This window comes from Phalacrocorax carbo, chromosome 2 (assembly GCF_963921805.1).
Source record: "Phalacrocorax carbo chromosome 2, bPhaCar2.1, whole genome shotgun sequence".
Classification (NCBI taxonomy): Eukaryota; Metazoa; Chordata; class Aves; order Suliformes; family Phalacrocoracidae; genus Phalacrocorax; species Phalacrocorax carbo.
Window position 1 is genome coordinate 18,237,690 of NC_087514.1, and position 27,205 is coordinate 18,264,894.

The 27,205-nt window shown below is 34.6% G+C and overlaps 1 protein-coding gene across 1 annotated transcript in view; it reads left to right on the forward strand.

The window, feature by feature from the left end:
* Positions 1-27,205, forward strand: part of CSMD3 (CUB and Sushi multiple domains 3) — a 669,880-nt gene that overhangs the window by 385,321 nt on the left and 257,354 nt on the right. Inside the window, exons 22-25 of the mRNA XM_064441769.1 lie at positions 331-447; positions 9,032-9,247; positions 9,818-10,006; positions 23,002-23,171. Coding sequence (XP_064297839.1) covers positions 331-447; positions 9,032-9,247; positions 9,818-10,006; positions 23,002-23,171 — 692 coding nt within the window. The remainder of the gene's footprint in view (positions 1-330; positions 448-9,031; positions 9,248-9,817; positions 10,007-23,001; positions 23,172-27,205) is intronic.

Below are 27,205 nucleotides of genomic sequence, written 5' to 3' on the forward strand. Positions count from 1 at the left end.
CTCTGAGAAACTATGGTTGACACCAACAAAAATTCTGAAAGGACACTAGTTGAGAGCTTGACTACTTAAGGCTTTAAAAGGCAGTTTGTGTTAATTAATTTGGAAGAGCTGCTCATATTAAGAACTGCAATCACCTTTCCTTAAAACAGTCTATATTATTTGGCTTAAATCTGGTGTCAGTAACATAGTAAAGTAACATCAGTTGACCAACTATTTTTAAGTTGTTTTAAAGTCAGAAATTTTTTAAAAATTGTTTTATTTTATTTTATTTTATTTAATCTGTAAATTTTATATTAATTCTTTCATTATTCTTTTCTTTGTTATTTCTAGCATTATGTGGTGGAGATGTTAGAGGACCTAGTGGAACAATTTTATCCCCTGGTTATCCTGATCTGTATCCAAACTCGCTGAATTGTACATGGACAGTGGATGTTACACATGGAAAAGGTAAATAAATCCTTTTCTCTTTTTCTATCTAATTTTTTTTTAAATGCTTAAGTCCCATATTCTGTGCTACACATGTAGATATAGGTTAGCAGCAATGAACTAGGAACTGCATTGCTGGTTTTTGGTTTTGTTTATTTTTATTGTAATAATTCCTACAGTTCTGGGTGTGGACTAGGCCCTAATGCTTTCCACCAAACAGAAAGTCCCTTAACGCTTATAGTCCAAGCAACAGATAGTTGAATATGTGCACATTAATTCGTACAGGTGAAAGAGGATGAATACTTTTTCTATGCTTCCTTAAAATAGTGTGTCCTACTTGCTTTCAGGTGAAAGGTTTTGGGACTAGATGAGAAGACATGGGTCAAACTTTTAGATTTTTGTTGGTAGTTTATTCTAAATATGGGAGTGACTGCATAGTACTCTGAGTGGAAAGAGCTAGAGACACATAGGAATTTAATGTTAAGGGAAGGAAAGAATCAGAGATAGGCACCACAATAAATTGAATATAAAGAGGGTGAGGTGGTAAGAACACAAAAAGGAGAATTGCATCTGTAACACTGGAAAAAATAGAGAAAAAGGAATGAAAAGGAGAAGAAGGTAGGCCAGTTCAGTTCTCAATTTTATTGATTTTCTCTGTGAGCACATGAAAAATGTGGCAAAGTACACTGATGTATTCCTCTAAGAAAGAGTTATTGAGAACATAAAAATAAGACTTCCTTCACAGAGAATTGTGCTGATCTGTGATCCCCTTGTTCTATTTTGTACAAATAGTGTGATAGTTCCTCATCTAGATGTTAAATCATTCTGACTGGATGTCCCATTTAAAACTCCTTTAAGCGTTAAAGTGGCAAAGTGTATCTTTCAAAATTATTGCTCCAGCTATTGCACAATCTCTTTTTACTACCAAATGATGCCATCGTGTCAACTGAATTTGCTTGTAAGTGTCCACAGAGAAAAAGTGTTCTGAAATTACTAAGCCTACATCTGATGCTACATTTGCCCTTGTTACCTGTAAGTATGGCTTTTACAGTTGCAGGAAAATATGGTACTATGAATCTTTTGCAAAGGAGAAAGGATGTGGGAAGAATGTAAATGTTCTTCTAGATAAGCAAGGTAGACTGATAGAAAGTGTAAGAAAGAAAACTGTTAGCCCTGTAGTCATTTTGTGTGCACCCTATCTGAAAGCCATTGGATAACCAGCCCAAGCTTCATAATCTGGCACTGAAGAGAAATAGGACAGATGAATAAGGACTTGTCTTCATGAACTAATACATGACTGAAAATTATGTGAATGCTACAGTAAATATGGTCCCAGATTAAGCCATATTTTTGAGGATTCTTAAAAGACATTAACACTTCAATTTTTCTTAATTTAAAAATGGGTTTATGGAGGAAAGTACTTGGAAAAGTGTGTTGTGTTTTTTTTAGAAATTAAGTAGGTATTTTTTTGTGATTTACCTTTTTTCTTGAACCCTCAGCTAGAGGAGAAGTACTTAAGGGTTGGGATAAATAAAAGTTGAAATTCTCAATATAATTACATTTTATGGGAGGCTATTGAAAAAAACACTTTATATGATGAGACTCCTGAGAAAACAAATATGCAAAAATAATATGTAAAGGGAAATAGAGCAACTGTCTAAACATACGCACATATACACTGGTACTTTTATATACACACATATATCAATATAAACACATTCTTGTTTGTGTCAATAAATTTTATTTCATGGAAATGTTATTAAGGAAAATCATATTATTAAATATAAATACTATGTTGTAGTTCGACTTGGGCATTTTGATTCATGTTGCTCAAAGATCTGTTGGAAGCAGTTGAAGAGTGAGGATTTGCTGTGAGTAGGAAATAGAAAATATTGTATGAACTTCTCTTATTTTGTTCTTGTTGGCAAAAAACTTATTAATACTTTAAGCTCTTCCTGTAGTACTGTATGAGGAAGATAGCTCTTCTTTCCTGACAGTAAGTCACAGGCTTACTTAATTTAGCTTTAAACTTCTAATGGTAAAGTTCCATGTCTGAGTAAGCTAGTCCATTAGGCAACTTCTGTATTTAATGGAGAAATGAATATTTCTTCAGGATATGAGTCATCTCACCCTGAAAAGGTAGCTAAAGTAGATAGAATGAACCATCCTCTGAAAGTGCCTCTTTATCATCTAATGTCCAGTGGGTTTATATAGTCCCCAGAAGAATTGTCCAAGGGGAGGCTGACTGACTAGGTTTTAGATAGTTACCATTTGGGAAAATTAATCCTATGCAGATAAATTGGTTATTTTAAAGTGAGAGAGAAAAACTTTGTTCTGGAAATCTCATTTTCTGCTCTATTTCATGTCTAATATAATTCCAACTTCAGAATCTCAAGGATTATCTTCTACTGGCCATTAACTGGTGATATGATTTTAAAAAATTATTTAAAATTTTATTGACTTTTTTTTTTTTTAACAAAACTTATTAGTTTGATGTCAGACTGCCAAGAAAATGTATGTAACTTGTAGCTCCAGAATACTGTGGGGTACTTTTTTAAACACACGTCTTTACGTTGAAACTTCATGATGTTATTATGTAATAGCAGGCAATTAAATGCATATGTTTAGTTAAGAATTGTATTTTACACCTGGATATCTTGTATTGCTAAGAAATAAAATTTCTGTGTTTGTATATACTGTCTTAAATAACATAATCTGTGTCATTGTTTTAGCTGGGATAGAGTTAATTTTCTTCACTGCAGCTGGCCTAATGCTGTGTTTCTGACTTAGTATGAAAATAATGTTGATAACACACCGATGTTTTAGTTGTTGCTGGGTAGTGCTTGTACTAGTCAAGGACTTTTCCAGCTTCCCAGGCTCTGCCAGGTGCACAAGAAGCCAGGAGGGGAGGGGGCACCCCCTTTCTTGCTTTTGGTCTTCCCATTCTCTCCCCCATCCCACTGGGGTTGGAGGGGGTGGTAGGCGAGCAGCTGTGTGGTGCTTAGCTGCTGACTGGGGCTAAAACACAACAACCTACAATATAAATATTTCACAGAATCACAGATTCACAGGTTGGAAGGGACCTCAGGGATCATCTAGTCCAACCTTTCTAGGAAGAGCACAGTCTAGACAAGATGGCCCAGCACCCTGTCCAGACGACTATTAAATGTGTCCAACGTGGCCGAGTCAACCACTTCCCTGGGGAGATTATTCCAATGGTTGACTGTCCTCACTGTGAAAAACTTTCCTCTTGTGTCCAATCAGAATCTCCTCAAGAGCAACTTGTATCCATTCCCCCTTGTCCTCTCCATGGGACTCCATGTAAAAAGGGAGTCTCCATCTTCTTTGCAGCTACCCCTTAAGTCCTGGTACATGGTGATGAGATCCCCTCTGAGCCTCCTTTCCTCAAGGCTGAACAAACCCAGTTCTCCCAGCCTAGCCTCGCATGGCAGCTTCCCAGTCCTTTGATCATCTTGGTGGCCCTTCTCTGGATCCCTTCCAGCCTGTCCACATCCTTTTTGTATAGCAGGGACAAGAACTGTACACAGTACTCCAGGTGAGGCCTGACAAGCACTGAGTAGAGCGGGATAATGACTTCCTTATCTCTGCTGGTGATGCCCTTCTTGATGTAACCCAGCATCCTGTTGGCTTTTTTGGCTGCAGCAGCACACTGTTCACTCATGTTGAGCTTCCTGTCCACCAGGACCCCCAGGTCCCTTTTGACAGTGCTGCTTTCCAGCCAGGTGGATCCCAGTCTGTGCTGCACTCCCACGTTATGTTTTCACGGGTGCGTGATCTTACACTTCTCCTTGTTGAACTTCATAAGGTTCTCACTGGCCCACTCTTCCAGCCTATCCAGATCTCCCTGCAGAGCAGCTCTCCCTTCTGGAGTGTCTACTTCTCCACTCAATTTGGTGTCATCTGCAAATTTCATCAGGCTACACTTGATCCCATTATCCAGATCACTTATAAAGATATTGAATAACATTGGGCCCAATATCAATCCCTGGGGGACTCCACTATTCACAGGTTGCCACTTGGAAAAGGAGCTATTTACCACCACCCTTTGGGTGCGGCCTGTCAGCCAGTTCCCCACCTGCTGCACAGACCACTTGTCTAGGCCATAATGCATTAATTTCTCCAGGAGGAGACTGTGGAGGACCCTATCAAAGGCCTTGGAGAAGTCCAGGTAGACAATGTCCACTGCCCGCCCCATGTCAACCAGGCAAGTCACTTTGTCATAGAAGGCCACCAGGTTTGTCAAGCACGATCTGCCTTTAGTGAAGCCGTGTTGGCTTCTCCCAATCATGTGCTTCAATTGACTTGTGATGGCCCCCAGGAGGATTCGTTCTATAACTTTCCCAGGGATTGAAGTAAGGCTGATGGGCCTATAGTTACCTGGATCCTCCCTTGAGCCTTTCTTGTAGATAGGGGTAACATTTGCCTTCCTCCAGTCCTCTGGGACATCCCCCGTTCTCCATGACTTCTCAAAGATTATGGAGAGCGGCTTTGCAATGACATCAGCCATCTCTCTCAACACCCTCGGGTGGATGGTGTCAGGGCGCATTGATTTGTAGGGGTCAAGTTCCTGCAGTAATTCATGTACTAACTCTTCTTTCACTGATGGTGGGTTGGTGTTTCGATCAACTGGGAATTTCGTTCCCAAAGCCTAGGACCCTGCAGTGCTGGTAAAGACAGAGGTGAAGAAGGTGTTGAGGAACTCTGCCTTTTCAGCATCTTTGTTGATTAACTTTCCTTTTCCATTTAACAGTGGGCCTAAGCTTTCCTTCTTTTTCTGCTTATGGTTGACATGTCTGAGGAACCCTTTCTTGTTATCTTTGACATCTACAGCCAGTTTCAATTCAAGCCAGGCTTTTGCTTTTCTAACTGCATCTCTGCACGCTCTGGCTATGCCCTTGTAGTTCTCAGCGGGTAATCCTCCATTTCTCCCTCTCTGGTATGCTTCTCTTTTGGATTTGAGTAGGCCCAGGATGTCATGGTTGAGCCATGGGGGCCTCTTATTCCGCTTACTTCCCTTTCCTTTGTAGAGAATAAATTGGCTTTGTGCTTCCAATAGAGAGTTCTTGAAGAACTCCCAGCACTCACTAGCTCCTTTGTCTTCCATGGAAGCTTCCCATCAAATCCCTCCCAATTGAGCCCTGAGTGCACTGAATTTTGCTCTTCTAAAATCCAGAATCCTTGTCTTAGAGGATTTATACTTTAATTTGACTATTCAAGAGTATCTAAACTTCTGGAATTCTGGAATGATTTTCATTTGCACTCATGTAGACCAGCGTTACAATTCTTGAATGTCCATTAAAATTTGATATACTTTTATTTTAATTTTAAAAATTTATTAACTAGGGAATGGAACATGCACTTTAAATATAGTTAATATGTCTAGTACTTGGTGTTATTTATGAAGAGGAAAGGAAATATCTATCATGACGACAATTATTGTATTTTGTCTGTTGTTAGCATGGAATTCAATATATGGTGGAGTGAAACTTGTGGAGTATCAATGGTATATTTTAAACCATTTACTAGCAGAACAGTAAATTTTCCCATCCCCCAACAGTCTGGATTTTAATACTGAGAAATTACATTAGAGCTTTATGTCTTCCTGTCTTCACTTCAGATTTTAAATATTCCCCCTATACAGAAGGGGACATGTGAGGCAGAATGAGAAGGAAGCTAGCTGAACATATCTTTTAAAATTCTTCTCTGGAGAAGACATAATCTGTCACACAGCATATATTAATGTGATCAGCATATTTTCTGAAGAAAACTAAGTTGTACAGTTACTGCTGGGATATATCTTGGGGTTTTGCTTAGAAATGTCATGGCAATCTGGAAAATTGATTGAAACAATCCCTTGAGTTAAACCTTGGGTTTGGTGTTTAAACAATACTCAGTGAAGCTCAGCTGTTATTCAAAGGAATTCCATTATTTTTGGTTACTACCATAAAATTTTCTTTGGCATTTCTGATTTTTTGTTGCAGTATTCATGCATGCATAAAAAGGGCCAAAGTGAATCTGCAGAGTAGTAAATACAACAAATATGGCCTGAATTTCAGCCTTATTCTGTATATATCGCAGCTCTTAAGAGCTTTCTTTTCATGTCAGATCAACACTGTCTCCTATCTAAAACTATGATAAAAAAATTAAACTATTTAAGAGTTTATCTATCCCAAAGGTAAATTTATATGCATTAGCTGAAAAGATAATATAAACTAACTTTGCTCCCAAAATTCAGTCTGTGATTTTTGTCAGTTTATTGTCCCACAGTCTAGGAGAATAAATATGCCGCTCAAAGCAGATGAATGGCTTTGCTCGTATAATTATTAAATTAATAATTTTTAAAATATGTAATAGATTCCTTGGGTTATCTGTTTTTTTCCTATGCATAACACACAGCCTTATCCTGTAATTTCTATATCAGTGCTACTAAGTAAGAGTGTGTTTAACTGGATCTGCAAGTTACAACAAGTCAAGGGCGTGGGGTGTGTGGAGCTATAAGAAGAGAAGATATCTACTTGAGAAGGCTGAATAGTTCTCCTGTCTCTTTAAAGGGAAGCACAATACAGAGTTCTGTAAGATCCAAGAGATTTCTCTTGTTGCTCCGATTCATATGTCCAGCTGACAGCAAGATTAAGCATGTGTTCCAAAGGTGCCAATATGTACATACACATACAGCTGGTCACACAGACTAACATGGACACAGACAAGTGTCTTTACTGGCACACACAGAAACACCAACAGCACTGAAATGAACATGACATCACAGGCAGCCAAATCCTATTTCTCTGGTTGGGCTGATGGGAACAGGAGTTTGCTAGGAGTGACACACACACACACAAGCACGTGGTCCCACAACCTTCCAAGTCCTAGCCCAGGAGCTGGTCCCCAGATCCCACTCCCTCCAGGTGCCACCCCTCTGTGACTGATGGCCCTTTTTCCAGTTGTTGGGCTCTGACATCATCCTGCTCACCAGGCAGTCCATGCTAATGTTCACTAGTGGTCACACATGCGCTCACACTCTGGACAGAGGACATGCACACTAAAAAGTCAGGAACAGAGCTTAAATAGAATAGAGGACAGGTTGTGGTGGTTGGGTGCAGGGATTAGTAAGAGAGGCTTAACGCTCTCCATTTACCAACACTTTTTTTCTCCCTTATCCACCATGATCCCTCCCTTTACTTGGCTTTGGCCCTGAACATCCCACAAAAAGTTTTGCAGTCTCAAAATACCATTTAAAAATCTTATACTAAGTTTTACATAATCTCACAAATTCCCTCAAATACTCCACAGTAAATTTCTAATTTCCACTGTCTCAACTAAATCCTGCTCATTAAAGCTTGTGTATGAGTGTATATAATCCATTACTTCTGTCATTTCTTGTCTTTGCTTCCTATACTGAAAGGTCCTTGACTAGATATCCTCATAAACCAAGTGTCCTTACATTCCAGATACCCTTGCAAGCTGTATTTAGTAGGTATGATTGAGTTGCATTAACATAAATGTCTAATGTCATTTGAGGCAACCTCAGGGATCCAATGTATTGTAGAAAAAACTACAGGAAAATTATACTGTGAGCTTCTAAAGCTGCACATGAAGTCTAGAAAAGATAGATTTAGTCTTGGATTTTGTTACCCTGTTTGGGAAGTCGGGGGGGGGGGGGAGTGGGGAAGTATTTGTTTGCTTTTTGATTATTTCTATTATTAAAAATCTGTTGTCCATAAAAGCACCCAAAGATCATTAATCTTCATATACTACATTAATCTTCAATCACATGAATGGATCTTCCTAAGCATTACATTACTAGAAATATTTTACAGAGCCTGAATCATTGGTTTATATCTTTTATAAAACTGAAAATGCTATTACACTAGAGGTCCCAATAATCACTTAAGCTAGCTAATGTTTTCTCCTGTTTCTTTTTCTTGACTTTTGTGTGCATTCTACGCAAAGATCATGGTCTAACTTAGTTACAGAAATGCAGAAAAAGTAATTTAATTGTTTGTCTTGACCTTTAAATCTTTTTATTGCTATTGTGTTCCAGGATATATCTTCTTTTCTAGGTATGTCATTTGTATCTGATGTTTTGCAAAAAACTTGCTGTTGACATATGCCACATCTTGTCAAGAGACCTCCCTTTTTTTTGGGAGAAAATGCTGCTGTTCCTGTATGTGCCATGAGAATATAATTTCATGTTTCTTATAGCCTTTCCTTTGACTGCTCCTATACAAGGATACTAGTGACTGTAAGAAACAAGGTTTACCTTTCCCATTCTGCCATAAACAGTTTGTAATTTTGAACAGACATAGTATGTTCAAAAATGCAAGCATATATCTTTGAATTCTCTGAATCAAACATCCGTATTTTACAGCTAAAGGCAAAATGAAAGATAGTGTCAAAACCAAAAGACCTGCTGCAAAGATATTTTCATATTAAAATCAGGAAAGATACTAAGTTTTAAAAAAATCGGATTATCATAATTTTCTGAACCACGATTCATAATGAAATGCATAAATTTAATCCTTGGCTTAATTACATTGATAGTACATAGTGTGATATGTAAATCTATTTCTACTTTTTCTGATAGGAGTGCAGTTCACCTTCTACACCTTTCATTTGGAGGATCATCATGACTACTTACTAATAACAGAGAATGGCAGCTTCACACAGCCATTAGCACGTCTGACTGGCTCAGAGCTTCCTTCACCTATCAATGCTGGCCTCTATGGAAATTTCAGGGCTCAGTTGCGCTTTATTTCAGACTTTTCAATATCATATGAAGGTTTTAATATCTCTTTCTCTGGTAAGGAAATGCTTGTAATATCTGGCTCCTGAAAAATATTTTTTTCAGTATTTTACCTAATGAAAAAAAAAAGTTATATAGGTTGTTTCCTAAACACAACAGTTTCAAAGCAAGCAAACCTCTGTGCCTCTGTAGAGACATTTCTACTACATGATAAATGAGATGGCAGTTAAATGTAAGACACATTCTCAAGTGAGAGGAGGAAACAAAACTAGTTTAATTTCAGTTAGTGAAATTCCAGATGAGCCCAAGTGTCAATTATTTAGGCTTTTATGCTGTGTCATTGTTTTAATTTGTTTTTTGTACCTGGGACATTTATGGCTCTTACAAGAGTGATAAAGCATGTTGTGTTATGCATCTTAAAATCATTGTGAATATATTTATTAGTCTTATGTTTTAATGTAGCATAATTGCCAATGTAACATTCCCGCATTCATTTTGTTTTTAAATGTGAAATCTGTATTGATAGTCAGGGAAAATATACAGAAATTATGAGACTACAATATTAAAAATATGACTGATAGAAAATGTTGTCCTCTCTTAGAAGCTGACTCACTCTCTTGTTTTCAGAGTATAATCTTGAACCCTGTGAAGATCCTGGGATCCCACAATTTGGTAACAGAATAGGATTTAATTTTGGAGTGGGAGATATTCTGACATTCTCCTGTTCACCTGGATATCGTTTAGAAGGAGCTTCAGAGATTATTTGTCTTGGTGGTGGCCGACGAGTATGGAGTGCACCTCTGCCAAGGTGTGTGGGTACGTGGTCAGCTGCTTTCATTTGCTTGTATGTGTAGTCATTGTCCATGGATTTGCAGATTTACAGCATGGAAAAGCATGGTAATACACCTCTTACTTTTTAAGGTACTCACATATTCTCCATTTCTCTTTAGTCAAATTTATTTAATGTTTCCTTAATGCATTTAATATTAGATCTATCAGTGGACTTCATAGTCTATACCTGAAATATTTCAAATTGAGGGCACAATGCTTACTCTGCTTCTTTTGATAAATAAGTTAGGAAAACTGCGTATAAATTTAAATCAGCATTTACAGGTTCAGATGCCTAATAACTGGCTCTTTTTTTTGCCAATGCAAGCTTCCAAGTGATACCTGTATTACAAAATTATGTAAATGTAGTTAGAGCTCTTAAACCAGAGTTATTTCATAAAACTATGTCCATGTGTAAGAGTGTAAAGTGGGCTTCCTTTGTAAGTTAGAGTACAGAACCTTGTCCCCAAAATATCCTCAGAATATCCTCAGAACAGTTCTGGTTTTAAAATGATAGCTAAGATAACTGAGAAGAAACACTTTCTGATGGTTCCTCACACTCTCCATTCACTGTTGAGGTAGCCTACATATGTAGCTTTGACTAGAAACTCAACTTTTAATAGCTAATGTTGTCTGAGCTGAATTCTTCCTAAATGTCTTGATTTTCAGTTCTGTTGAGAACTGTTAAAACAGCAACAACAAAATCTCTAGAAAGTAGGATAGTTATTTAGGTGTCTATTTTTTATTATTTATTTAAGACTATATACTATATGGAAAGGTTTATATATGAAAATATCTGTATCAATGTGCATTTGAAATCTTTTATGTTTTCATATTGAATTGTATAATGGTAAAACATAAGTTTATTTCAAAATCTGATTGTATAATAACGATTGATTATGTGCTTGCTCTTACCTAGTGTTAGTTACCCTATCATAATATTCATGTCCAAACTACTCCTATGCTTACCTTGATATAACAGAAGTTTTGAATGTGGCATATGCATAAGCAACATTTATGTGTGTATCTACGGAAGAGATGGTTTAGAAGCTGAGTTAGAATAGTGCATGAATAAAGTTACTTTTGTATTGGGGTTAATGCATTTTTAACGATAATAATAATAATGAATGCATGCACAGTTGTGAAGACAGGTTAAATTTTAGTAATAAATTTCTGGAAGTGTTAGTATGCTGAAAATGAATTAGTAAATTACCAGTAAAGAGGAACTTGTGCAGAAGCATAAATGAAAACAAATGCTATTTAGCTTTCATGACATAGAAAATAATGTTTACATTTGTGTGTTTTGGGGGGGAGGCCAGAGAAAAGCTGGAACACAAGGAGTAAATATTTTTCCAGTCAACGTATTTTCTCCTTATCTTTGAAAATGAAAGATAGTCTCCACTAGAATTACTTAATCAGCCATTTCACCCCCATAGATATTAAGCCTTTGTCAATTTTGTGCTTAATTTATATTCATAATAATGAAATTAAAAAAACCTGGAGAGTAGAAATTCCTTTTGACTACTTTTATTAGACTCAGGAATTTACATATTGTTACTGTTGCTCATGTTTGGCATTTTCTGCTAAAGTGATTCAAGAACTTTAATGCTTCTGGTATCATATATACTTTCACAAACACCCAACCTCAACTGGGAACCAAACAGCACTCATAGCATTTGTATTCAGCTTGTCAATACAAGAATATGATACAAGAAAGACACAGGTAAACTGGAAGAAATTTGGTGGCAGGCCATCAAGGTGGTTCAAAGCTGGAGCACTGATGCAGTGGTGAGAAGTGAGAGAAATGTCTCTTTTTGGCCTGAAGAAGAGAGAGCTTTGCGAGAACCTAATAGCAGTCCTCTATAGCTGTGAGGAGATGATTAAGAAGATGAAGCAAGGTTCTTCACAGTGGTTTATGACACAAAGATAAAAGGAAAAGTCATATATTGAAATAAGAGAGTTTTAGACTGGAAGTAAGTGAAACCTTTTTACAAAGAAAATGTTGAATAGTAGAATTTATTGCCCAAAATAGTTGTGCAGATACCATCCTTGGAGGTTTTCAAGATCCAAGTGATTAAAACCTTGAGCAATCTGGTCTGACATCAGGGTTGAGTTTTCTTTGAGAAGGAGGCTGGACTAGGGACCTCCTAAGGCTCTTGCCAACTTCAATTTGCCTGTATTCTTCTTCCTATATCCTCTTGATAGGTATAGTTGAGTCCTACGGGTCATGATATTTCTTCTGTTGTCTTAGTAAATGTTCATAACTAATTTCTGTGCATTGTTACATGTCTTAGCTCTCTACTTTCACCTCTGTCTTGGTCCTTTGACCAAGCCAAGTGTCACAATTTTTAACACATTTTGTGGTCTCTTCATATATGAACCATTTTCTTTTCCTTAAAACAAAACTTGGTGGATATAAGGATTGTTCACTACAGAATACCCTTCCAGCAGGCAATATGGGTAAGACTGTACTAGTCTTGGTCCCATTTGCCAGCGGAGACCTCCTAACACTGTTTTTGTTGAGATGGCTAATCAAACCCTGTTTTGTACCCTGAAACGGTTCAACCATCATGACAATATTTATGTTATATTGCACAGAGGTTAGGAAAAATAAGAATGATTTTTTCTGGTGGTTTTCATATTTCATTCATTGGCTGCAAATGGTACCTTTACAGTAGGTTAGGCTGCTAGTAATCCTGAACTTGACTAAATTCAAAATTTGAAAAATCAATGGAATCATAAATATCTTGTGAACATTCCTTAAAGAGGAAGAAACCAAATTTAATAGGTTAACTATATTTTACCCTGATTTTGTTTCCAATGCTTAAAATTCAGTGTGATTTGGGTTATCAGATCCCTTATATTGCTTGAAATTTGCCATGCAGATAAATAAAACAACCCTTATTTTGGTAATTCATGTTTATAGCTTTATGTATTAATTCTCTATTTTGGTTATACATATCTGTTAGTTTCTTTTTGTCAGAATTTGGCAAGATTCATAGATAATTGATTTCATTTAGGTTTAAACTGAACAGATTTTACCAGAAGTTTAATGCAAAGGTGACTTAAATGTGTTGGAACATTTAATTTACAGACAGAAAATAAACAAAAATATGGTAGTTATGGCAATATACCTAGTCTATGAACTAGTCATTTCAGATTCTCAGTGAGTCTTCACAGGATCATCTTCTACTATCTTTGCTGTATTTATGGTGGCACATACTGAATCAAAAGAACAAGACCAGCAACAGAAAGCATGTACGCTAAGCATGAGATAGGTCTGCTTGACACGGTGCAAAGATTTTTGGAAATGCATACCTACACTAGATTTCCAGTAGAGTGAGAATATTTAAGAGTTAGTAGTTATTCTTTCTGTAATATCTTCAAGTACGGACAAAACCAAATAATACACTATATTTCTGAAACTATCTTTTATACCTATTTCATCATTATGCTGTGCATATAATAATGGCCAACTAAAGGTCTAAACTACTAACCATATTGTTAACATTTGAAAATACTGTTTGTATTATTACTCTCTGACTTATTCCCACTATAGTTTTATGTCCTTTGCAAACTGAGGAAATAACAGATTGTGCCCTTCTGTATATTCATCTGTATATTAGGAAAACATCCCATGTATATAGCTAAGACATTTTTTTAACTGGCCAAATCTCTAGGTAAAGTATCACTCTTCTTATCTCCCTCTTTTACCCATGGCAGACACAACAAAGGGTTAGCCCATAAGTTAAAATCTCCTTTATGGGTCAGAATTTCATGTCAGCATTCACCCAACAATCTAGGTCCTGTAAAGAGAAATAATAATTCAGAGTTTTCATGAAAATGACAAAGAATTAATGAAAAAAGATCTCTTAACTTTTTTTCAATAAAGTTGAGACTTATGTTTCTTCATGGGATATTCTATGAATTTGTCATTAGTTAAAAAAAAATCTATAAGAAGAAAAAGTTTGTTAGCAAAGGGAAGAATGTGCACACTTTTAATGGTTTTAGGTGAGATAGAGTTAATTTTCTTCACTGCAGCTGGTATAGTGCTGTGCTTTGGACTTAGTATGAAAACAATGTTGATAACAGTTGTTGCTGGGTAGTGCTTGTACTGGTCAAGGACTTTTCCAGCTTCCCATGCTCTGCCGGGTGCACAAGAATCCGGGAGGGGAGGGGGCACAGCTAAGAGCGTGGATTCAAACTGGCCAAAGGGATATTCCATATCATGTAACGACATGCCCAGTATGTTAACTGGGAGGGGCTGGCCGGGGGAGGGAGGCAGCAGTCACGGCTAGGGGACGGGCAGCATCAGTCGGCAGGTAGTGAGCAGCTGTATCGCTTGTGTTTCTGGTTTTTTTTCCCTTTTTTCCCTTTTCCTTTTCATAATATTCTCATTATTCTTATTATTATCATAATGAATATTATTATCATTATTATTTTATTCTAATTATTAAACTGTTTTTCTCTCAACCCACAAGATTTCTTATTGTTTGCTTTTGCTCTTCCGATTCTCTCCCCCATCCCACAAGGGCAGGGGGAGTGAGCGAGCAGCTTCGTGATGTTTAGTTACTGAATGGGGCTGAACAACAACAACACTACTAATTGATCATATAATTAAATTAATGTTTCAAATTTTGTATTTCTGTCTTGCTTCAGTACATTCATTACTGATCTGAAAGTGGTCTATGCTAGCTGTTGATTAGAATAGTTACAACCAGAAGAAAGAAAACTTTGAAGAACCTGAGAGACATAACAGGCTATATTAATGAACAGATAAACCATATGGTAAAATAAATATAAGGCTGATAAATACCATGAGGGTTAAAAAACCCCCAAACAAACAGTAGGCTCCTCCTTGCAGTTATACTTCTAGGGAATTCTAAATTAATGGCATTAACATAAGAATTTGAATTAAGAATCACAGGCTCCCCAGGGAGGCAGTCACGGCACCAAGCCTGATGCTAATCAAGAAGCACTTGGACAAAGCCATTAGAGACAGGGTGTAAACTTGGGGCTGTCCTGTGCACAGACAGGAGTTGGACTTGATGATCCTTGTGGGTCCCTTCAAACTCAGGACATTCTATGATTTTATGATCACTGAAAAAAAAATAAATATGATACGGTAATTCATACAGAAGACTGGGGACAGAGTGTGCTTGCAGAAACTTGCAGTTTCAACAGAAATATTTCCAAATCTCTCTCCATAAAAATACTGCAGAGCTGCTAGGAGTTCAGGAAGGGCTAGGAAGTAAGAAAACGAGCTTGTACACATTTCAATACAAAAAGAGAGATGATGGGAGTGTTTTCCTATAATAAATGGCAAATGTAAATTAGCTTAAGAGATTAAATTCTTTTTTCCACTAATGCAAGAAAAAGGGCCATTCAACTGAAAATAATACTTTTAAAAAGTAAAACTGTTAGAAATAATTTTTTCCTTCAACATTAATTAAATTGAAGAAATAATTCTGGTCAATGATATAAAGAAATTAAAAAAGCAATTGGAGATTGGAGGTGGATAACAAGATTATTCAGAATTCTTCCCAGAACATTTATCAAGCATGTGTTTCTGGATACACAGAAGACTAATGTGCTGAGTCCTGAAACAGAGTAGCCAATCATATTAAATATTAAACTAAATATTTACCAGTGAATACGAAGCTGACTTTCCTCTTCTGTCTCAGAAGATGGATAAATAAATGGTATATATTAATTAATATTATTATTCATTTTAGGAACATTTTTTCAAAATTTAATTTGAAATTAAAACTTAATAAATGAAATTTTATAATTAAGAATTAATAAATGAAAAGATAATGTTCAAATAGCAAACAAATATTTGTTACTGAATTTTTAAAGCTGAACTGCTCAAATGGTGGCATTATCTGAATTCCATAGGGCTTGATGTTGTGCTGCCAAAACAAGTCTTTTACATAAATGCAGAAATATTTTCTATATTTCTGCTTATTTAGCTGGTCCTGTTAAAGGACTAATAGCTTCAAAGCGCATAAACTGTTACGGAATGAATACTACTATTTGAAAATCCTGATGAACAAGATAATTAGAAATATCCACATTCACTAATTACATGGTTGGTTTGGATTAATACAAATACATGTGTATGTCTTGTTTATACATTTGTACGTCATTCCTAATAACCTAAAGTTACCTTTGTAGTAAATGTATGCATTCTCAATATAGTATAGCTCATTTTGGGGTAGATGTCTGTAATCACTCGTGAATTTTATCACTTTTGTTTCCAACATATGTAGGTAGTCTTAGTTAACTAACAAATAATGTTAACATAGTGTCATTATTTTGTTTTTATTTGGTTTGGTTTTTGTTGGCTGGGTGGTTTGGGTTTTTTTTGGTATCTAAATAAACATTCCTTTTCAGTACATCTGAGCTCTGGACAATCCTGAGTAGTCAAAATTTTCAGCACTATATTAGGGGCATATCTCCAGCCTGTCATACAGAGCACAGGTATCATCTTAAGTTTGTGAATGTGCAGTTCAGTTGCTTTCATAGGGTTGTAGTGTCTCTGAACTGGTTATGATGCATTTAGAATTCAGATGTCTCTGCCTAATGCTCTTTATAATTTTCAATGCCATATTTAGCTTAGAAGAAGCCAGTTTGATTTTCCCTGTAATTGTGTTATAGACAAGAACAAACAAGAACAATTACTGTTGCTTTAAAGGAAAAATAATGAAATAGATAAAATTAAACTTTTCTGATAATCAATAGTGGAATGAATATGATTAAAGATCTGTAAGAATACCATCAGTCCTTAGTTTCATGCTTTCTTTTAATGTTTTATTCAAATGATAATGAAGTGCAATAGTCATATTCAGCATACACACCACTTATTGGAAATACCTCTATTTCTAGTAAAATTTAGAAAGTCGTCTCCTTTATGCCAGGATTTCTCATGTCTTTGTTTCTCTCCTCTGCCCTCTTCCATTTTCTTTTTTCATTCTTTTCTTTTTTCTTCCTTCCCTTATAAGGCTCCCAATAGCCATAGTGCATTACCTTTCATTATAGACGTCACATCAAAATTTATAACCGATAATTGTTTCTACATCTATGTAAAGAAGATCTGATAGCTTCTTCATAGATCCTGAACTGTGTAGAGCTTTTTCCTTTGGGTTTCTCAGGGCCATACAATTTCTTTGTAGTCTGCTAAACCTTAGCTGGAAGACACTGACTTTAAAATCTTGTTTACTTGTGCTTATATGCTACTTCCACTCATATTTCTCCTTATGACATTTTTTGTCCATTTTTCTCAGTAGACATACTGAGAAACAGCTGAGGTGAGAGTCTCTGATGTTCTGGTCATACAGATTTCCAAGGAACTATACCCCTTACAATTATGAAAAGCAGACAAGCAAACATAAAAAGTCTACAGGCAAATCCATTAATTTATGTCATGTTTATTGCATACTTTTCAGATGATACTGTATATGGATTTTTGCTGATAAAGATTTTTGCAAAGTTGATAGGTTTTTTTCCTGTTTACCAATGTAGCTTCTTTGCCAGGCTTGAATCAAGGTGCTTTTCAGGGAATACCTGCAGAGTGAAAAACAGAAATGTCTGAAAGGTTATATTTTATGAGAGGAACAATAAATTCAATGTTGAACTGAAGCACAGTTATGTAACAAACGAAGTGAAGATTTTACTGCAGGTACATCTGCAGTAATTGTAAGGTCCCTTAATTAGCGCGACAGCCATTAGCTGCCCTCTGCACATCTTATTCCATATTGCCATGAGAGTCTTGCTGCATAGCTTATCCATTTCGGTGCATAAATAAAATTTAAGGCAAAGGTTGTTTTTTATATTTTGCATTTGAAAAGGTGTACCTTTGCTAGTTTTAATATGTGGAGTATTTTGGCAGCATGAGTGCTCAGTTTAAGGACTGTAATATTCACTTGTAAATGTGTCATTGATTCCTCTCAGAATAAATTAATCCTAATCTTTCTTTTGTTTGTCAGAAGTATATTAATTCATTTAAGTATTTCTCCTGTCATTTTTGAATAAGTTTTATTTCTGTTATTTTCTTGCAGGATATGATATCCTAAACAAAGTGAAATACAGTCATAGAGGGCTCACCATCTGTTAGTATAACTGCATTATAATGTGATAAGCACTTTCTTAATCTTGTTTATGTATTCTAATATTTTACATAAAGTTTTAATGGTTCCTGTTCATGGTGTGGACATTTTCACTAAGTTCCAACAGTTCTGGGGTTATTTTTTGTTTTGTTTTGTTTTTGGTTTTTTTTGTTTGTTTGTTTGTTTTGTTAGTTATTTGTTAGTTTTTTTGTTGTTATTTTTTATATGAGAAGGTTATGAGAAGTTTGAAGGCAAATTGTGCATATTGGTTTTTTAGATTCCCCTAGTATAAAATCTGTATTTGTTAAGACATTTTACCTTATTACTACTAATGCAGAAGCTCATTTGTCATGCTATTTCTCCATCCTCCTTTGGTCAGTTGTGGTACAGAAGCATATTGTTTAAAGTATATGGGATGACTCCTCATTCTTGTCAGCTGGAGCTATTAATTATGAAAAATAATAATAAAAATGTAAATATTGTTTCCAACAATTATATCTTATTTGGCCATTTTAGTAGAAACATCAACCTGCTGTAAGATTATATGTAGGTCCTAAATACAGGACCTTCACAAATATGACATTAGTGGATTCCAAAATATTATAATATTATAATTGCAATTATTCATTTTTGGCTCTAGGAAAGGAAATCAGATCTTTTGGAACAATAGAAAATAAAAGTAAAAAACACTGTTCTTACTGATTGAAGAAGACAATGTTCCTCTCATTTTCTTTATCAGCATAGGGTTATTAACTGTGGTACTTAACTCTGCCAGGATAGCAAAAGCTCCTGGAAAACTTCTGATGACCTCATAACTGAGATGATTATTCAAAAAAAAGAATGCTTCAGTCACAACTTAATCCTTTCATCATTGACTTGTTTTGTTGACAAGAGTCTATTTTTTTCTGAAATATGCTATCAGTGGAAGAGGTAGAACTTCTGAAGATTAACAGTTTTCTGAGAAACAGTTTGTTGAGCACTGAATTCAGATACACTTGCTGAAGTAGTTGTTGATTTGCAGTCTACTACCACTGTTGGTTAAAGATAAAATCCTTTTTAGAATGCTTCTACTTAATTGCCCAGTCAAGCTTTTGCAATGTGCTTAGTCTCCTAACCAAGAGACAACATCTTTTCAAGATACAGAACTGCTATTTGTAGCTCTTATCGTTTGATTCCAAAGGATTGTCTTGAAGAAAACAATGGCTGAATTTCAATTTCCAGCAGCATGTGACATTTATTTGTTTGATAATTCATCATCAGCTGAATTGTGAGAAACCTTGCAAAATTCTCCTGATAGAGCATGTTTTAAAATAAAAAGCCATTCATTGAAAAGTTGTTTTCAAATGGTTAAATTACCCAAACAGATGCATTCCATTCCTTGGTTAGAAAGACAATGGCATTTTATATTATTACAGCATTTAAATACACTAATAAACAGTGGTTTAAACTCATCTGTTTTATTATAGAAATGTGCAATGAACACACATTCATAACCAAAAGCATAACAGTAATTTCTTATAAATAGCTCATTATATCAGTATTTTCCTTTCATTATTTTTCATTGAGTTTTTTTTCTTTTCCTTTCTAATACTGAAATGACTCTATATTTCTGGTAAAGTTGCAAAACACTGATTTACTTTAATCTTAGTGTTATATCCTTGTACTTAATATAAGGCTGAATCAAAGTCTTTGTAGAAACATAGCTGGATTTTGGAAGATTCTCCCTATATCTCTTTTTTTTTCCTTCCCTACAAGCAAATTGTGTAGGGTAGGTCCTAGGTTTCAGCTGCAATAAGTGGTTTTTTTAAAAAAAAAAAAACAACCCAAACCTTATCTGTCATTAAAACAAACTGAATTTAATCTCTGTGGAATAAGGAATGTTACTAAAATGAAACATTAAGAAAGTGCAGGAATGTGTGTAATTTCTGATAACAGCTCTAAGAATGTTTCTAAAGGATGATCGCAGACTTTCTGTTCCTTTGTGAATTTTCTTTGCATCTGAAATAGTGTTTTGTCCCTTTTTTCGTCTCTTCTATATTTCCTTCTTTACACATTTTCCCTTGATTTTATCCAGTTTGCACCTTCAGTCTCTTTTTCTGTCACTCACTATAATGTCTATTAAATTTTTTTTCCAAATGGTTTAAACAAATTACACATGCTTAATATATGTATTTCTTTTAAACTTAAGAACTCAGTTAGTTAACATTTTTCTTCCTTTTCACTCAGCACTTAACTGAACATAGAAGCATTATGGTCTTTTTTGATTTATGCTGTAGAATTGATATCAAAGAATAGAAGGGAACCAACCTGGAGTTCCATGTAATCTTAAACAACATAGCTGTCTGTTCATGTTTGCAAATAGAAGTGGAGATTGGCAGATGGAACTATTTATGGTATAGTTCGGAAAGTCATATAATATTGTGTATCTTTCCTGTTGATTCTGCACTTATTCAGAATTATACTGCTGTTTTGTGTGTGTTTGGAGTTTGGTTTTTTTGTGTTTTTTTTTTAAAAGTCATAATTTGCACTGAGAGGATGCAAGTAGAGAAACAAGGGACTAACTGTTGATTTTGTGTGAATCCCTCTGAAAAGTGTATAAAACAAGTTACTCTTGTAGGCTACAGTGTGTGCTTCTGTGGAACTGTAATGATAGAACTGAATGAGATGGGCAAAATTCTTTTATACTTTGGTTTTCAAGGTTACTTTTACTAAACTTGCTTTCTTGTTTGCTGACACAAGTGTTGAGATCATACATAGAATCACAGATGGTTTTGTTTGGAAGGAACCTTTGAAGATCATCTAGTCCACCCCTCTGCCATGGGGCAGGGACATCTTTCACTGGATCAGATTGCTCAAAGCTCCATCCAACCTGACCTTGAACAGTTCCAATGATGGGGCATCCACAACTTGGAATACAACTTTCTCCCTCTATATTAAGAAAAGTAAAATCAGATTGACAAATAGCATGGCATGAAAGATTCCCTTATTTTTAACAGGAAACATAACATGGTTCTGAAATATTCGTTAAATATGCCCTAACAGTTGGCTCACTGCTGTGTTCAGATTTAAAAATATTGTTCTGAAATACATTTCTGATAAAAACAGAGTGGTTGGATCAACTTAATTCCATAAATACTTTGTGCCTTTTGACTTTTCGCTCTCTCTGGAATGGGAAAGGATATCCCACAGATCTGAAATTACAGTCACCTTACTCCTATATGGTGTAATTCAAACTGACCTATGCATCTGCAGAGTAGCAAATACCCATTTATTTGAGAATAAAATAAAAGCCTAGACATGATCATGTGGACTAGAAGGTTTTCCGCTTCTGCCTAGCTGTGTCTCCAACTGTTCTAAGACGAAGTGATGACACCTGAATTATTTGTTTACTTGTTCTGTATTGCGATTGAATTAAATGTACTCATCAAGTATTTCTTCTGCTTTGATTTGTGCCTGATTTGGTTTTCTGCACATTATTCGTTTTAGCTACTTACAGAAAAAATAATTAATCAATGTCTTTTTGTCATTTAAAGTATAAATTTCGTATACAAAATATATATTTTGATCTCCTGGATTTCACTCAAACAAGTCTAGTGAGGAAATTATAATGATGTTAATAAACAATAATAGCTCTTAAAATAGATATCATAGATTGTTTAAATATCTTTTCAAACAATTAAAAGTACAACATAGTTTTGCACAATACAATTTCTTATTCTGTGTAATTATAAGCCAATTAATTTCCAAAGTTAGAATAACAGGGGTGCATTCTCATGATACTGGGTAAAACAAATGCAAAAATATTGAGTTGACCCTGAAAGCAAACAGAAACCCAGAAAATTTAATGTCACACACAGCTAAATTTAAAATTAATGTAAATCTGTTAAAAAGAGAGGAAAGGCTGCTTTTCTTGCACTATAATGATGACATATCAAGACTAAATAAAAAGGGAAGGAAAGAATTGTAATAGTTTGTCAGTGTTAATTTAAAATGAGTGGTAACTCAATGCTAAAAATGTCTTAATGAAAATTATGTAAGTACTCTAAAAAGTTAATTATTAATGCCTAATGTAGCATTGCCATAAGTTTTTATGTTTGGGGTTTTTTTTGTGATTAAACTTAATTACCAGAGTCCTCAATTACAAGGTTTCTTTTTTGGAATAATAAAAGTATTACTTGGAAACTCTCTCTTATTTTTACTTTTAACTCTTAATCTTAAACACATTTCATTCCTTTTTCTTTCCTTTCTTTTTTTCACCCCGGGGAGTTACTATTTTTCAACTTGTTTATTAATGAAATTATTTTTTTCTCTTACTTAGCTGGTAGATGCAGCATAACTCTTTTTCTACTTTAATTTATACCATTTACTATGTTGTTTATTTTTTTAAATTAATATTAGACAAAAATTATCTTTTTTCATTAGTCTGTATGAAAATATGTGCACCTGCATGTATGTATATTTATACACGTGTATGTATATAGAAACATATATACATATATAATTCTAAAGTACTGTTACTTTAATTTAATTCACAATTCTTTATGAAATTTCTGTAGTGGAGAACTAAAAGCAAGTATATTTCCTCTGAAACAAAATTAAAGATTCTTTAGAGTGTTATAATTACAGAATGTGCCATTAATATAATTATACCTCTCCATATTATTTAATATACTTTTATTAAAGTATTGCAGCAGTTTAGAAATATTCTTGTAGCCTTCAATCACTGTCATGAACATATATTTAGACCTAGATTTTAGATATCAGTAAAGAATAATAATGTTGAATCAGGTTGCATTAAAATACCCATTATCACCATTACTAAAAATATTTATGTTTTCCATTAAAATATACCTTAACATTGTCTTTTCATTGCAGCTGAATGTGGAGCCTCCACAACCAGTAATGAAGGAATCTTATTGTCCCCCAATTATCCTCTTAACTATGAAAACAACCATGAATGTATTTATAGCATTCAGGTACAAGCAGGGAAAGGAATCAACATTTCTGCCAGAACGTTTCACTTAGCCCAAGGAGATGTTCTTAAGGTATGTAATCATATAACTTATATGTTATTTCTAAACTTGTAGTTCTTCACATCATTGAAGTTTATCTCTCTGTGTTAGTACAGTGTCAGGTAAATTTATATTAAGCATCTCTTAGAAAATATGTATCTAAACCAGTTCCATTTATAAAAAGTTAAAAACTAGGCAACCCAAGGTGTTTCTATAATCCATTTCTTAAAACATAAATTTTTCTCGCCACGTATAATTAAGAAAGAGAATGAAACTGTAAACCAAATATTGACTTAATGTGTATTTGTATTCTATACTTAAAGTTAAATATTCATCAATTACATATTTTGTAAATTCTGTTTTCTTCCTCAGTATCTTCTTAACTTGAGCTGTTATCTGAATATAATAAACATTACACCCAGAAGCTTAATTTAACACATTGTCTACATACTATGTTTTGTATATGAGGTTTACAATTTGAATGACTCTAATGTTGCCTGGTATGTAACATCTCCTGCAAAATTATAGTCACAGCAATTATATGTGAAGAACAAAGAAACAACAAAGGGAAAAATAGGATACTAAAATCTTCTAGAGCTTCTAGAGCATTTTTACCGTATAAATTCAGTAGCATTTACTTTGAGTTGTTTGTAGATTTTATTACTGTATTCCTCAAAATATACATTTCCAGATGCATATATTGCTCAGCCAACTACATATTTAAAGCTGACAATTATCAGGGTGAGTGTCTTTTAGCACATACCATCTAAATTTAATAAGATACCCATAAAAGTTTAAGATGTAAAAGTTTTCTGTTTTTTCAGAATACTCAATGAATCTTGCCTTTCAGAAATCAAAGGAACAAGAGGTACCATCCCAATCATGATTAACTAAAAAAAAAAAAGGGGGGTTTACCATGTTATACCATGTAGTTATTAAAATAAAACGGATTATGGAGAGATGTATTTCTAAGAAACAACTGTGATTCAGACTGGAGTTTATCTCATCTAACTTCAGCCATCTGAGAATTAGGTTAGGTTTTCTGTCATTAATTGTCATACATAGGCAATTCCAAAAAGGGGTTAATTATACCTAAGGCATAAGTGGGCCTAAAGAACCAACGTAACATGAAATCAAGCAGCAAGAAGAAAAGAGAGTGTTTTTAAATAAAAGTAAGTTATATGTTCTTCTTAAAACAAAACACAAGCTAAACAAAATAAACCATCTACCAGATACACAGCATGCACAGGTATGTTTATTTCATTTTGGCATCGCTGCTTACTTCATAACCAAGTAGGTATATTTTAATTTTTCCATTAATAAATAGAGAAAGAATTAATTTGAAAGATGCTTAGTATTTTTTAACATATAAACAGCATAAAAAAAAGAAAAAGAATCACAGTTATTCCAGTTACCATTAGAACATCCAGATGATGTATGAGTATATGTCATTTTAACAGTTTTAGAATTTCCTAATGAAATAGAAAAATAAGTGAAGTTATGATAAGATCTTTAAATAAACCAACATTAGCATAAGACTTGAAGTCAGGTCTTACATTTGAACTTGAATAATTATCGACCTAAATCACTATCTTAATACTTCTGTCCACATTTTTTTATGCCCATCCAATAAAAGTATATGGCTGCTTTTTCCTCAAGACTTTTTAGGCTGAAACAATTCAACTCTATTATCTTAGTGTAAAAGCCATAGCTCTGTAGAGAGGTAGCTACATCATAAACAGCTATATAAACTTTTGTATAAATATAAATTAATATTAATATAAAGCAGTTAAAGCTTTTTTCTTTTTCTTCCTTAATCATTTAATGCACATACAATTTTGACAAAATCTATGCACTTAAGATTTCTGAAGTGCCGTTCCAACCATGTGCACTACAGATGTTTAAGCTTAACTAGAATATGTTAACTCAGAGGCTTATAAAATAAAAATCTACTTTAATACTGCTACTCAGTTAATGTGAACCTAAGAGCAATGACGAATTAATTATAAATGCAGCAAGGCCACCACTCAGCTGTAAATGTAAGTGGCAGAAATATTTGCTGTGTTTTGTGGGTGTGTGTTAGGTGAAAGAAATATCCAGTAATTAGAGTGTTTGTTTTTCAAGTCAGGAGCCTTGAATTATAATGATGAGCTGAAGTTCCTCCCAATCTATTATAAAAACCTACAAGGATTCTTTATTATGCTTATCACTTTTTTTCCAGCCTATCTCACCTTGTAGCAAGACAGAGGCACTCAGTGCTTAATACGGTGGGAAGGAATATCTGTGGAATCCATCATGACTATTTTTGCTCATCTCTCAGATGATGCTCTTACAAATTGCCTTAATCCTATCGGACTCTTTTTTTCATGTGTTTATTTGATAAAGGAGTCTTGTTTCAGGAAATACAAAGCAGCAGTCACGGACATCCCAAAACTTTTCTCATGGAAACAGTTCTAAAGTTGTCTGCTGATCTCTATTATTGTTTACTCCTTATCTCCAGCCGCTGAAAAAGATTTGGTGCCTGACTGACTTGGGAATATGCCTTGTATTTATCAATAATATCTTCAAGATCAGGAAAACAGTCTTGGTTAACCACAGTTTTTTCCTGTAATCTCTTAGACTGATTTATGTTAATCCCACTAAAACGTCTTTGAAGATAACTTTGCAGGAACTTCCTTTTATTTTTTTTAAAACTGGCAACTAAAATGAAAAAAAGGGAATATAGTGCCTGATTTGCCTACTTTGTTGACTGTGGAGAATACACTTTTGGCTACAGGAGTAGGGCGTTGGGTTTATACTTTAGTTTTAAGTGAATCAATAATAGTCAAAGGAATTCACCATTTGGAAACCAATGTATTTAAACAATAGCTTCCAGACAGGGTTTCCTTTCTTGAAACACAAATGAAGAAACCTCATAATAATGCATAGTTAAACCTCAGTCTTTTAGCTACAGACTTTGGTTAAGAAATGGATAAGATATCTCTGTTCTTCAGAAATGATAAATGAAGATGTTGACAAAGGAGTTGATCATATACTCTACATTACTTTTTCTATCAGTAAATATTTTAGATTATTGCAGCTATGCAGGTAAAATTCCATTCAAAGTCTGAATAGACTGAATATTCTACTAAACTTTTGATATGCTGTTTAATCAAGTCATGGGGTCAGCTGTTTACCACATGAATTAACTGACCAGGGATTAAATTTATACCTGACAAGCACTGAGATTGAAACAACGAAACAGCTGGACTGGGAATACATTAGAGGGAATCAGCATATTTAACACCAAAAAAATCACCACCTTTACTGTTACTCTCCAGGCAGAGAAGAAGGATTTCCCATTTATCAATTCAGAACTGGCATAGAACAGTGTTTCAGAACATATAACTTGTTTTTATTTGCTTCATTTAATATGTAATTCTCTTTTCTCGTATTGATGTAAGTGCTACTTATATTAATGCTGTAGGTAGGTGGTTTTTTATTTGAAACTATAAGAAATATAAGTCTCTCTACCTTTTTTTTTTTGTGTAGGGCTATAACCAGCTCTTGATAGTGCCACGTCTTGTTTTAATATTCATGAAAGTTTCATGAAGGCGTATAAAGAATTTAAGATCTTTATAGTCACTATATGTCGATCCTTTTGATATTAATCTCTGTTAAACTATATAGCAGTTGTTTCCTTCTTTGTAATTGTACTGATAACTAAGTTTGTGCACTGTTTCCAGAATTCAAAATTTTTAGAGTAAAATGCATATGAGAAAGGCAGGGCAAAAGAATGCATGGTTTCTAAAGTATGAGAACATTTCTCCCTGCTTTTTCCCCCACTTTTATCTCCATCTGCCAGTTTTGCTTGTAAACTCTGTATTCTCTAATAGCTATAAGCAAACCCTTTATACTGTCATGGAAAGGAACAGAGCTGCCATCCTCCTACTTGCCTGAATAGTCTATTGTTAGTGGTGAACACTTTGTGTTGAAATCGGCTGAATGTAGAAAGTATTCTTTTATGTCAAAGATCTTCTAATATACTTTTCTAATTTACTGGGGGGAAAGACATCTTTTATTAAAAT